Below are 13,750 nucleotides of genomic sequence, written 5' to 3'. Positions count from 1 at the left end.
TTATATAATAGTATTATATTTTCTATAGTATTATATATTTCTATTATATTTTCATTTAATTTCAGTTAACGTAATTAAGTGTCCAAGTACATTCAGTTCACACTTAAAGCTGCAGTGCGTAAGTTTTGCCTCTTTGTCACCATCTCTGTTTGAAACCTGCAATTGCAGTTATTTGCGGAATTATTTTCTTTACATGGGTTGTGCATCGGCACGGCTCCTCAGCGTGGATGAATCTAATGTTTTGAGCTGTATGTGTGGAAGTTTCACTGGAAAATGTCCTCTGAACAAGTAAGTAACATGTCTGCCAGTTTTGTTCTGACCAACGGAAAAAAAACAAAACAATAAATCACGATAAATTTACAATAAATCACGCTAACAGTGGTGATTAAATCTAATGAACACAAAGTAAGCTCAGATCACGTCAAACTGTGCAAATTATTATTATTGTTATACTTTGTTTTCAAATAGTTAATGTTAACAACATCAGCATTGCGTGACTACGTCTATTTAGTTTGTATTAGCGTTATCTATAGATTTCAATTTCTGTACAGTCTAATCTCTAATTGTCATACCATTTGAATGTTATCGAAATAAATTGTTCTTTTAACCTCAAAAAGACATTTAATGTTCCTTAGAACTCGTTCTCTTTGAAATACAAATCTTTTGTTAGTACAGTGAAATCCCACGTATCTGTAATCAGATCATTCAGATGCACATTTAAAATTGGAATATGTGTTTCAATACCATCATGCACCGTTTAAGACTCTATTCTCAAAATGACAAGTTTAATTATTCCAGCTGCTGTAAGAAGAGGCTCAAATGATCCGCCAGCTGCAGCATCCACACACGTGATAGAGCCTACTGACCGGGACTCCTTCTTTATGTATACAGACGTGACGTAATGGCGCAAAGCGAACGACCCGAACCACTCAAATTATAAAACATTATTACAAGCTTACCGTTGTGAAATGGGCTAAGTTAAGGAGACAGTTTTGAACACTGATTGGTTATATACTTGCTCAGTAATTGATTTTGGATAATTTTTAGCCAAAAAAAGTTATGTAATGCAGCTTTAAGTATGTTCTTTTAAAGTATATTATTTCAGTAAGTACTCTTTTTAAAAGGATGCTAAAGTGTACTTCTGTTTCATGAACACACTGCCGTTCTCATACCTAGACTGGAGTTGCCCTTGACCACAGTGATGGTCCTCTCGAAGCTGCTCCCCGCCGCTGCGTTTAGCTGCTGGGCCTCGTCTGCGGGTTCATCTGGAAGCAAATCCTCCTCCTGAGAGGAGAAAAGTCCAGAATCTTCATCAAAAACGACATCAAAGACTGAAGTCAAGGATACAGAGTGATGAAAGAGGTCAGCAGGATGAGGTGGGATTGTGAGGGTCGAATCAGGACGCAGGAATGATGGGAACAGACTAGCGATACTATGGGAAATTAGCCATAATATTTGAGTGATGCTTGACTGTAAAAAACTCACCACCACAGTGTCAGAGTTGGTCTGATGACTTTCCCTGTATTTACTATTACTAAGGCATTTTGAGTGGGTTCAACAGTTTGATGCCAGTAGTAGGCATAATTGCAATTGTGGTGATACAATTTAAAATGTTATTATTATTATTACTAAAAATATTAAAATGAGAAATATTGCAATTGTATAATTTCATTGTAAAATAAAAAACAAGTATTTAATAATAATAATAATAATAATAAATACACTGTGAAATAAAAATAAAGAAAATTAATATTGTTGTTATTAATATTATTACTACTATTATTATTATCATAATAAATAATACTATTTGATAACAAAATAGTAAATATTGCCATTGTAATAATTTACTGAAAAATGAAAGCTGAATATTTAATAATTATGAAGATGATGATATTTATTATTATTATTCCTAAAAATATTAAACAATATAAGAAACACCATTATTGTAATATTTAACTGTAAAATAAAAAAATCAAGTATTTAAGAAAATTATTATTATTATTATTATTATATTTTTTTTTTTTACAAAATTGAAAAAATAAATGCTATTGTAATATTTAACTATAACATAAGTCAAGTGTTTAATACTACTAATAAAAATAATACATTTTATTTTTTAAGTACAACTGTGTACTATGATTCCAATATTTAGCTGGCTTAAAAGTGAAACCATCAAGTTTTAAAAGCCGTTGAAGCCTCTCTCTCTTGAAGCAGCTGGTTTATAAGCGCTTCTCATTACATGTGTAAGAAGATGGTTGGCATGTTTTGCGTTCCTAAATTCACATTTTAATTGACCCAAACTCACAATTTGATATTACATTAACACCATTTAATAGATTGCAAATGGGACAAATTGCAACTTCATCAATACAAATGTGTAATTACAAATTTATTATTTATTTATGACATGCAAGTTTCAATAGAAACAACATTAAAGTATATTTTAGTTGATCCTAAATGCTTGTCAGTACATCCAGCAGTACTTTATATTTATTTCAAAGACAAGAGAAGTGATTAATAAATTACATATTGTTATGTCCCAAGGAGTAATTACTATTATTTATTTTGCTGCTGACTGGGTAGATACAGTTTGCATTGTGGCAGTGTTGTGGTGTTTGTTCTCTCTCTCTCTCTCCCCTCCACTCCATGCAAAGCTTAATGAAGATCAGCTGATCCTAGTTGTCATCAACTACTGGCTTGCTCTGATTGGCTGCTGGAGGGTGAGCTGAGACTGTTTTCTCCTGTCCCAGACATTAGCAAGTGTGCTAGTAGTTGCCTGTGTGCCTTCTTGTTGTTAGTGTAACTCTCGGAGGGATTGGCATGGTAATGCAAGCAGTTAGTTGCCGACTCTGTTTACCTTCGGTGTGGAGGCGGGTCTGTTCTTCTGATAGGTCAGATCAGCGCTGCAGATACTGCCATGCTCAGCGATCATCGACTGCAGCATCTCGTCCTCCTCCTCCAGAAAATGAAGCTCAAAAGCCTTTTCATCAGACAGGTCTAAATCACTAGAGTCAATCTGGAAGAGATGTTATGTAGATGAGAACGATAATAACATCAGAGAATGATCGTTTTTTCTAAAGGCCACAATAAATGTGCTGCACTTCAAATAGTTTGTTAGGATAACCCCCAAAAAATCATCAGGGACTTTTTAACTTTTTTCAATGATGCCATGTGTGTCTTGCTAAGCTTGGACTAAAATGTTCATTTTTTCATCCAAAAAACAGTATCTGTCTCCTATAAGCGCTGATATATCATTGCTCCTACAGAACATTGCACTACTAACATGCTTTGCACAGGAATGCATTGGTTGTGTTTTAGGAGCACTGACCACTGCAGGTTCAGCGCGGAACACAGCTTCATCCTCCTCATCACCATCACAGCCCTCCGTCAGCAGCAGAGCCGAGATGAAGGAGGAAGAGCCATCCTCATCCCCAGTCTGTGAAGACAGGGTGACCATTCATTCTCTGGTGATGAGCAGATCACACTAAGCTTGGGCGTTACAACCAGAATGAGTAACTGTATAACATGGTAACTGTATATATTCTTATATACTTATAAAAGCTTGAGGTTAGTAAGATGATTTTAAGGAATATAATACTTTTATTGCATTAAATTGATCATAAGTGATAGTAAAGATATTTATAATGTTACAAAAGAAAAAAAATGTTCTTTTGAACTTTCTATCCATCAAAGTATCCTGAAAATTAAATTATATCAGTTTCCACAAAAATATTTGGCAGCACAACTGTTATCAACATTGATAATAATCAGAAATGTTTCTTGAGCAGCAAATCAGCATATTAGAATGATTTCTGTAGATCATGTGACACTGAAGACTGGAGTAATGATGCTGAAAATTCAGCTTTGATCACAGGAATAAATTATATTTGAACATATATTCACATAGAAAACAGTTACTTTAAATTGTAATCATATTTCACAATATTACTGTTTCACTGGATCATTAATCAAATAAATGAAGAATTAAATGAGGATAAATTAGGTTCTTTGGTGAGGATATAAGACTTCTTTAAAAAAAACATTTCTTTTAAAATGTTGACTTTTTTTTTTTTTTTTGGAAAATCATTTTATGTTAAACAACTATGTAAATATCCTTTAATTCATTTGCTTTTTTGAGTTCCATAAAAATAAATAAATTAATTAATTTAATAAATAAATGCCAGCACCAGTAAATATTGGGGGGAGTTTAAATTTTTGGGTGAATTATTCCTTTAATTGCATTTTCTTTGTTAAATTTAAAGTAATACATATTAATTGATTTAAATTTGTTGGAATCACTCGTTATTCAGTTTGTTGAAATGTATAAACAGTAACATAAACATCTTGAATTTTTTGAGACAAGCCTACTCTGTATTTTCACATTGTTCTTTGTTATTATGATGCTTTATGCAATAATGTAAAGCAGTCCTGCATACTGATGCCGTGCAGATATATATTTACTGTGCTACGGCAGAATCTCATTTCATCATAACACCCAGCCCAAGATCACAATAAAACACTAAATTTGATTTGGTTAGAAATAATTTTGCATGTTAGTAGTGCAAGGTTGGTTAGCGAGCTGAATCGTTTGGATGCTTTATGCAATAATGTAAAGCAGTCCTGCATACTGATGCCGTGCAGATATATATTTACTGTGCTACGGCAGAATCTCATTTCATCATAACACCCAGCCCAAGATCACAATAAAACACTGAATTTGATTTGGTTAGAAATAATTTTGCATGTTAGTAGTGCAAGGTTGGTCAGCGAGCTGAATCGTTTGTTTGTCGATTTCAGCACCATTAAAATTGATGATCACATCGAAGATTTGACGTGCAAAGGTAAATAAGAAGAAATGCTTTCTCCGTTTTCACTCCGCTTCTTGGAAGTGAATCATTTGAACCATATTAAGAGGTGATGTTACCCTATCGCACTTGAGAGAGCAGAACAAAAGCATTCGGCACGCTCATGCAGTCTAAAGGCCTCTCGTGAGATTAAATCTTCAGACAAAAAAGGCCTGATCAGATGACCCACAGTGCACTTGACAACCCAACACACACGCTCCAAACCTCAAGGCCTCGGAGGAGAAAAAGAAGGAAAGATGCCAAAATGTGCACACAATCCCAGAATAATGGATCCGAGATAACAGCCTTGGAAAGCTGAAGAGGTTAAGATAAACTACAGCCCCTGAGAGCTCTTCACAAAGATACAGACCCGCTCCTCCAAGAAGATTTCATTCCCTGAGGCCTTTAAAAGTCTACAGACCCGCATCATGAAATATTCAAAGAACCTGCGAAAGGAATCCCGTTACTGCAGCCATGGGTTTCAATAACACAAATCGTACAGAGAAAAAAGCTGCTTTAGAAAGTAGAGGATAGTATTTCTTACAGGCAGTGGTTTGGCCACCCCGATGTTTACGGCGCCCATGTTTGCTCCCTTAAGAGCCTGCACTGCTTCTTCCAAACTGGCGCTCTCCAGGTTGATGTTGTTGACATACATGAGACGGTCTCCTGGCAACAAGCGTCCGTCTCGCTCCGCTATGCCGTCAGGAACTAACGACCTAATCACAATCACCGTCTTGAGTGGGTCCATTGGGTCCTGTACACATATGAACACACACACACACACACACACACGCATAACATTAACATTATCGAGTATAACATTAACATTATCGGTTTCACTTTATTTCAGTAGGCCTCTTTAGACATTCTAGTAGCTATAAGTAACTTTACAACTACATGTCAACTAACTCATGTTAATTTGCATCTACATGTTGACTAACTCGCATTATTTTGCAACTACATGTCAACTAACTTCCATTAATTTGCAACTACATGTCAACTAACTCCCATTAATTTGCAACTACATGTCAAATAACTTCCATTAATTTGCAACTACATGTCAACTAAATCCTATTAATTTGCAACAACATCAACTAACTCCCATTATTTTGCAACTACATGTCAACAAACTTCCATTAATTTGCAACTACATGTAAACTAACTTCCCATTAATTTGCAACTACGTCAACTAACTCACATTATTTTGCAACTACATGTCAACTAACTCCGATTAATTTGCAACTACATGTCAACTAACTCCCGTTAATTTGTAACTACATGTCAACTAACTCCCATTAATTTGCAACTACATGTCAAATAACTTCCATTAATTTGCAACTACATGTCAACTAAATCCTATTAATTTGCAACAACATCAACTAACTCCCATTATTTTGCAACTACATGTCAACAAACTTCCATTAATTTGCAACTACATGTAAACTAACTTCCCATTAATTTGCAACTACATGTCAACTAACTCACATTATTTTGCAACTACGTCAACTAACTCCGATTAATTTGCAACTACATGTCAACTAACTCCCATTAATTTGTAACTACATGTCAACTAACTCCCATTGATTTGCAACTACGTGTCAACTTACTCGTGTTAATTTACAACTGCAAGTCGAATAACTTGTTAATTTGCAACTACATGTCAACTAAGTCCCATTAATTTGCAACGACATGTCGACTAACTCACATTATTTTGCAACTACATGTAAACTAACTCACATTATTTTGCAACTACATGTCAACTAACTCACATTCATTTGCAACGACATGTCAATTTACTCGTGTTAATTTGCAACTGAATGTCGACTAACTTGTGTTAATTTGCAACTGAATGTCGACTAACTTGCGTTAATTTGCATCTACATGTCAACTAACTCCCATTGATTTGCAACTACATGTCAACTTACTCGTGTTAATTTGCAACTGCAAGTCGAATAACTTGCGTTAATTTGCAACTACATGTCAACTAAGTCTCATTAATTTGCAATGACATGTCAACTAACTCCCATTAATTTGAAACAACGTCAACTAACTCAACTGAATGTCGACTAACTTGTGTTAATTTGCAACTGAATGTCGACTAACTTGCGTTAATTTGCATCTACATGTCAACTAACTCCCATTGATTTGCAACTACATGTCAACTTACTCATGTTAATTTGCAACTGCAAGTCGAATAACTTGCGTTAATTTGCAACTACATGTCAACTAAGTCTCATTAATTTGCAACGACATGTCAACTAACTCCCATTAATTTGAAACTACGTGAACTAACTCCTTTTAATTTGCAACTACATGTTGACTAACTCACATTATTTTGCAACCACGTCAACTAACTCACATTATTTTGCAACTACATGTCAACTAACTCCCATTGATTTGCAACTACATGTCAACTTACTCGTGTTAATTTGCAACTGAATGTCGACTAACTTGCGTTAATTTGCAACTACATGTCAACTAAGTCCCGTTAATTTGCAACGGCATGTCAACTAACTCCCATTCATTTGCACTTACATGTCAAATAACTCCCATTTAATACATTTTTAAAGATTTTCAATACTTCAATTCAATAAAATTAAGCACACTTCTTTTTCACAAGAGAATGGCTGCCATAATATAATATACAGACAATAAACGGATAACACATTAATATTGCATTATCCTCTCTTTTTGTACACAACAACAAACATACAGCACGACAAGTGTAGTCTGATTCACAAACAGATGATTTTCATAACCCAGTTCTTTCAATCAGTAAAAAAGACACACAATTCAATCTCAAACTCATGAGTTACTGCTTTGAATTTGACGTGTGAGACATAAATCAGTGAAAAATAAATAAATAAAGGGCTCCTCCCATTCTCATGTGATGGTCTAAATTTAGGAAGGTCCTCCCACTCTCCCACCTGATAATCCAGAATGCTGAAGCCCAGTCCGCTCTCTCCTTTCTCGAGTTCGATGTCCTGAATCTCCGTTTCCCACATCGCTAACGGCGTTCCAGTGGGCTCTTCAGTCACATGATCTTTCAGGCTGTCCTCTGATTCGCCAGAGACCAGGAAATCCTCAAACTCACCCGGCACCTACACAAACAAGATGAACACAAACTTTCTTTCTAATAAAATCCTTAATAATGGTTCAGAATCATAAAACATCACCTTAATCTAGCATATCTAAAAGGGTGGATGCAAAACGCAGAGCTTTTATTGATAGCTAAACTGTGTCAGGCATTTAGGCATGAAGGTCTGCCCTCTGAGAGTGACTCGAGATGTACAGAGATTATAACGTGCACTGTAATCTGATATAATCCCAACAAAGAGCCTTGGTGAACATTTACATGCTTTGCAGCAATTGGAATTGTCCAATATATATGATAAAAAGTAATAAAGTATGTATTTATACTATATATTTATATTTTTAAAAATACAATTGATATATGAATATGCCTGCTGTCTTGTTCGTATTGCTAGAAATTATTTAAAGAAATATGACACATACACACTCAGAATAGGACCAAATTCCAATATTAATTAGATTTTTGATGCATATTGGTGGTGGGTTGTTTGCGATGGATGTGTTTTACCTCTAGCAGTTCGTCTCCACTACAGATTTTTCCCGATCGCCCGACGGGTCCCTCAGGAAGCACTGAGCGGAGGATGTGACGGCCGGCACACACATCCAGACTGATCCCTAAACCGCTGTTCTCACTGATCTTCTCCACTTGAGCCACCTGAACACGCATTAACAGAATCACAGCATCACAAACTTTAGAAGTCCCTCATTCACTTGCTGTAGCGTGAAACACGTGTGTCATCTGCTTCAAACCAATTCAGTCTGTTCACTCCACACATACAAACAGATTTTGATGTTAGTAGTAATAAATATCAGATTAGTTTATCATAAATGCTTGTCAGTACATTCAGCAGTACTTTAACTATATTTCAGACAATAGAAGTCATTATGAAATTACATATAAAGATGTACCTATTTAAGTCCTGTTTAAGTTCAATCTTAAGTTCAACTAACTGCATTTAAAATGATTTTAAACTACGATACATTTTTATTTAATTGCAGTTAACATGCAAATCAGTATCTAAAAATATTGCATTCGGTATGCACTTTTATGTATATTCTTTTAAAGTATATTATTTCTGTAATAAATACTTTTTTTAAAAGTTTGCACAAGTTGGATTGGTTTTGTTTTAGTGTGTGATCGCGTGAATTTTTGTGTGTGTGATGGTAATAACATTATTCACTTTTCTGCAAAAACGTTGGGTAAGCCTTAGCCTTGCTAACACAACAAGCCAGCTGGCAGAGCTTTAACTCTGCATCTATAAAAAAGAGAAAGAAATGAACTGTTTCTGAATTAAATTTCACATGTGCTGACCTCTACATATAATAATCAGTCACATTTCTGATCTTTGAACTTTTTGAACATTAAAGCATGTCAACATATTCTGTTACACCAAATACACAAAATAATGATCTTTAAAAAAGCATCATATGACCCCTTTAAGTTTAACTAACTGCATTTAAAATGATTTTAAACTATGATACATTTTCATTTAATTGCAGTTAACATGCAAATAAGTGTCTGAAAATATTGCATTCGGTATGCACTTTTATGTATATTCTTTTAAAGTATATTATTTCTGTAATAAATACTCTTTTTAAAAGTTTGCAAAAGTTGGATTGGTTTTGTTTTAGTGTGTGATCGCGTGAATTTTTGTGTGTGTGATGGTAATAACATTATTCACTTTTCTGCAAAAACGTTGGGTAAGCCTTAGCCTTGCTAACACAACAAGCCAGCTGGCAGAGCTTTAACTCTGCATCTATAAAAAAGAGACAGAAATGAACTGTTTCTGAATTAAATTTCACATGTGACACACACACACACACACACACACACAAAAGGCCCTTGGATTTTCTCAAACGTGCAGAACACAACACTGTAAGGAATATCGTATTCCACAATGTAGAAGAAATGACGTGTGATTTTTCCGATGTCTCTTTTGCATCATTATGTGAGCAGACTGCTAAAGTTATTTTTGCACTTAATCACACAAAATGAATGCAAAATAACTGTTCTAACTAGTTCCAGGTTGATAACTGAACACTCACATGTGATTAAATGTGATGAGGTCATGTGACCGTACAGAATACAGTTTGAGCCTTTTGTTGTGGAACGATGCCTAATGTTTCACGCAGTGTTATTATTGTTAACCAAAACTAAAATCATTGAAAATAATTTTTTGTTAATTGAAATAAAGCTAAAATAAAATAAAATGTAAATATTAAATGTAAATATTACAAGAAATCAGTTTAAGCATTAAAAATGCTAAAAATAAAATAAAACAAAAATAAAATAAAGCTAAATAGAAATATAAAAAAACTAATACAAATTACAAAAGCACATAACAAAATTACTCAAATTAAATTAAAAATGAAAAGTGAAAATCTAAAAATAAAAGTTAATCCGATTCCTATAAAATATTACTAAAATAACAATGGTTTCACTGACTAAATTTAATAAATTTAATACTTTTTTTAAGACCACCAAAAAGGGAATGTGTAATGCAGATCATATTATTATTATTATTATTATTATCTTTTTTATCTACTGTATATATGTTAAGCAGTCCATACGTATATATAGCTGATAGAGATAGCATAGTCAATTAAATTCAAGTTTATTTGTATAGCGCTTTTCACAATACACATCGTTGCAAAGCAACTTTACAGAAAAATACGTTTCTACAATATATTTAGTAGACTTGAGGTATGAAATAAAAATACTATATAAAATACAAAAATAAAAATACTATATAATATTTGGGCAGTCACATACACTTGAAAAGCTTTACAGTTTCTATTGTTTTTATAGGTTTTGTGTTTTCATGTTTGAAAAGATTTTAAAGTACACTGTGAGATCAGTATTACAAAAAGGGTTTCTTTTGAGTTATTCTTGTCTTGTGAATATTGCATATTGCATTAATGAGATTAATTAATAACATCAATATGGAGACCAGTGTAGGAGTTATAGTTCTGAGGCAAAACAAAGGTTTTTGATATATATACAAAATATTAAGTCAATAAAGTGTGGGTTAAGTTTTTGTATCACTTAATTGGCATTGAGCTCAGTGTTTGCATGTTTTTGTCTCAGTTTCTTTACTTTCACGATTCACACTGAAGCACACGGCTCATGCAGATTATATATTTCTTTCATTAAATTGCAGTCTTTTGCAGTCCAATAATCACATTAGGTCATATTGCGGTGTAGATTTGATTGCACAGACTTACTACTTACTACTTACTTATTAGCTACTTAAAAATTCGTCAAACCATTTCATGGAGCGTTTAAACAGACGTGAGCGACTGCTGTATGCGGCTGCATTCAGACTGCTGTGAGTTTGTTACCGTGCTCGGTGTTCGTTCGCTCCATTGTTGAGTTTTGTGATGCGCTGAGGGCGGGTGTGGTCTCCACGGCGACAGGTATGATTGACGGGCACATGTCCTCCAGTTTAAAGCCGCGTCGGACGAGCTTCAGATATATATATATATATATATATATATATATTTATATGGGGCATTTTCACGAACAGAATGATGGGATGTCATTCATTTTTGATGACCAAGAATTTAGTTTTTGTTTTTGTTATATCACATTTTTAATGTGGATGTTAATTGGCAGGTAAATATAACCAAAAATATACAGTATTTATGTACAGTTCTGAATATGTGAAATAAAAAAACGATAAAAATATAAAGTGCACTTAAATTAAATTAAAATAAAATAAAAAAACCTAAAGTAAATAAAAATACTATATATTATTTGGGCAGTTACATACACTTGAAAAGCTTTACAGTTTCTATTGTTTTTATATGTTTTGTGTTTTCATGTTTGAAAAGATTTTAAAGTGACTTTTACACTGTGAGATCAGTATTACAAAAAGGGTTTCTTTTGAGTTATTCTTGTCTTTTGAATATAAAACATGGTCAAAATAATTTACAAAATTAAAATATATATATGTGTATATGTGTGTATTATTAATGTTTTTAAGAAAAATGTGAAACAAAAATGAGAAAACAAATGTCATAAGGTTCTCAATTTTGAGTTTTGTTAATATTTTTTAATCATGTCCATTTTTAAATCAATCCAAAATGAAATAGTAAAAGGACAATTAAAAAAATAAATGTAAATATTGTCAATTGATTTGTTGCAAAAATGACTGAGAAAAGTTTAACTTTATGCAAATGATTAGCGACTCGATGTGGAACCCATCAATGAGACTAAAGTCAGTAAAGATCATGTTTTCTGTCTTCTTTTGTTGAAATTCAGAGAAAAAATAACCACTTTGTGATAAATAACTTATATATTTAATTTCTCTTCTCATACCGTTATTTTGCAGACCCATAACACATATTTACACATGCACAATAACAATAACAGAAACACTTTCACCTGTCAGCATAAAAGCCTTTTGATTCTGATAAGCACTGCAACACAAAACATGCATAAACAAGAGTCTTCTCTAACACTTTCTTTGTGAAATAACTCACAGCTATGATCTGATCCCCGACATGAATTCGGCCATCTTGCTCCACCGTGCTGTCCCTCGAAATGCTCTTCACGAATATCCCAGAGGGTTCTGCGACAGGAAATTACAGTAAGCAAAGGTTAAACGCTGCCTAAAATGAAGCACGCTAGAATGAGAATACGCTTTCGAGCTGAAATCTGCCCAGAGTGAGAAAGAGAAATAGAAAACATCAAGCCCAGGTCTGTCAGGAAAAGAAACAGGTTAGAATGCTACATGAAGGCTTTTACATATTTATTTAATTGTAATTAACATGCAATTAAGTGTCTGAAAACATTACATTTAGTTCACACTTAAGTATATATTATTTCTGTAATAAGTACTGTTTTTTTAACATGCTAAAGTGTATCACAAGGCACTACTTACTAAAATAAAGCAAAGTTTATTTATACAACACACCTTACAGACAATTTTGTGACACATCTATATCCAGCAAATAATAACACTAAATACATATTCAACAAGCCGCATTTGATGCATCCACAGCACAAACACTTGCATGCTAAAGTTTAAGACTTAGGATCTGCACTGTAAAAAAATTAGTGTAATTTTAACTGTAAAATACTGTAAAAACGCTACAGAAATTTTTTTTTTAATATGTTAACAGTAAGTTCCCGTACTATATACAGGGAAAAACTGTAAAATATCTAACCAGACATTTCATGTAATTTTACAGCAAAATGCTGTTAATTGTACAATTTTTAGAGGTAAAAAAGAACAAATCAACGTATAATTTACAGTAAAAAAATGTAAACTGATATTCCCAGTGTTGCCTGCGTGACACTCAACATTTGAAAGTCTTTTGTTTAAATAAACATGTTTCTTAATAGTTTTGTCATGTTTGTTATCAGTTATGTACATGTGGGTTTATGTTCCTATGTTACCATGATGGTGTTTAGTGTTTGCGTGAATGACTCTGCGCTAGGGTTGTGACAGTGAGGAAATTTTCCCATCGGTTAATCGACGTGTGACAACACGGATAATACCGGTATCAACACGGGGGCGGGGCGTTCTCTCTTTTCCTCGCTTTCCTTCACTTTTAAATAGCTTGCAAAAGCGGCGTGCACATTTTACTTTCACTTTCAAATAGCGGCAATTTAGTAAAGCGGTCAAATAGTAAAGCAATTGTTCATTTTTAGTTTGTTTAAATTTTCCCTTTTTTCCTCGCTTTCCTTCACTTTTAAATAGCTTAAATCACCGTGCGCATTTTACTTTCACGAATTAGAGACAATTCGGCGTCAATTGCTTGAATGCAACAACAAAATACAACGTCAAACTCACTTTAGCCTATAT

General features: G+C 33.6%; 1 protein-coding gene across 1 annotated transcript in view; it reads right to left on the bottom strand.

Annotated features, from left to right (window-relative positions):
- Window positions 1-13,750, bottom strand: part of LOC107745302 (multiple PDZ domain protein-like) — an 81,048-nt gene that overhangs the window by 43,677 nt on the left and 23,621 nt on the right. Inside the window, exons 10-16 of the mRNA XM_016559162.1 lie at window positions 12,423-12,511; window positions 8,446-8,592; window positions 7,772-7,945; window positions 5,389-5,598; window positions 3,329-3,436; window positions 2,858-3,016; window positions 1,173-1,284 (exon numbers count right to left, since the gene is read on the bottom strand). Coding sequence (XP_016414648.1) covers window positions 1,173-1,284; window positions 2,858-3,016; window positions 3,329-3,436; window positions 5,389-5,598; window positions 7,772-7,945; window positions 8,446-8,592; window positions 12,423-12,511 — 999 coding nt within the window. The remainder of the gene's footprint in view (window positions 1-1,172; window positions 1,285-2,857; window positions 3,017-3,328; window positions 3,437-5,388; window positions 5,599-7,771; window positions 7,946-8,445; window positions 8,593-12,422; window positions 12,512-13,750) is intronic.

The sequence above is a fragment of the Sinocyclocheilus rhinocerous genome, unplaced genomic scaffold (assembly GCF_001515625.1).
Source record: "Sinocyclocheilus rhinocerous isolate Xijiao unplaced genomic scaffold, SAMN03320098_v1.1 scaffold1399, whole genome shotgun sequence".
NCBI classification, from domain to species: domain Eukaryota; kingdom Metazoa; phylum Chordata; class Actinopteri; order Cypriniformes; family Cyprinidae; genus Sinocyclocheilus; species Sinocyclocheilus rhinocerous.
Note: the sequence above shows the minus strand (reverse complement) of the source record. Positions and strands in the feature narration are given on the sequence as shown.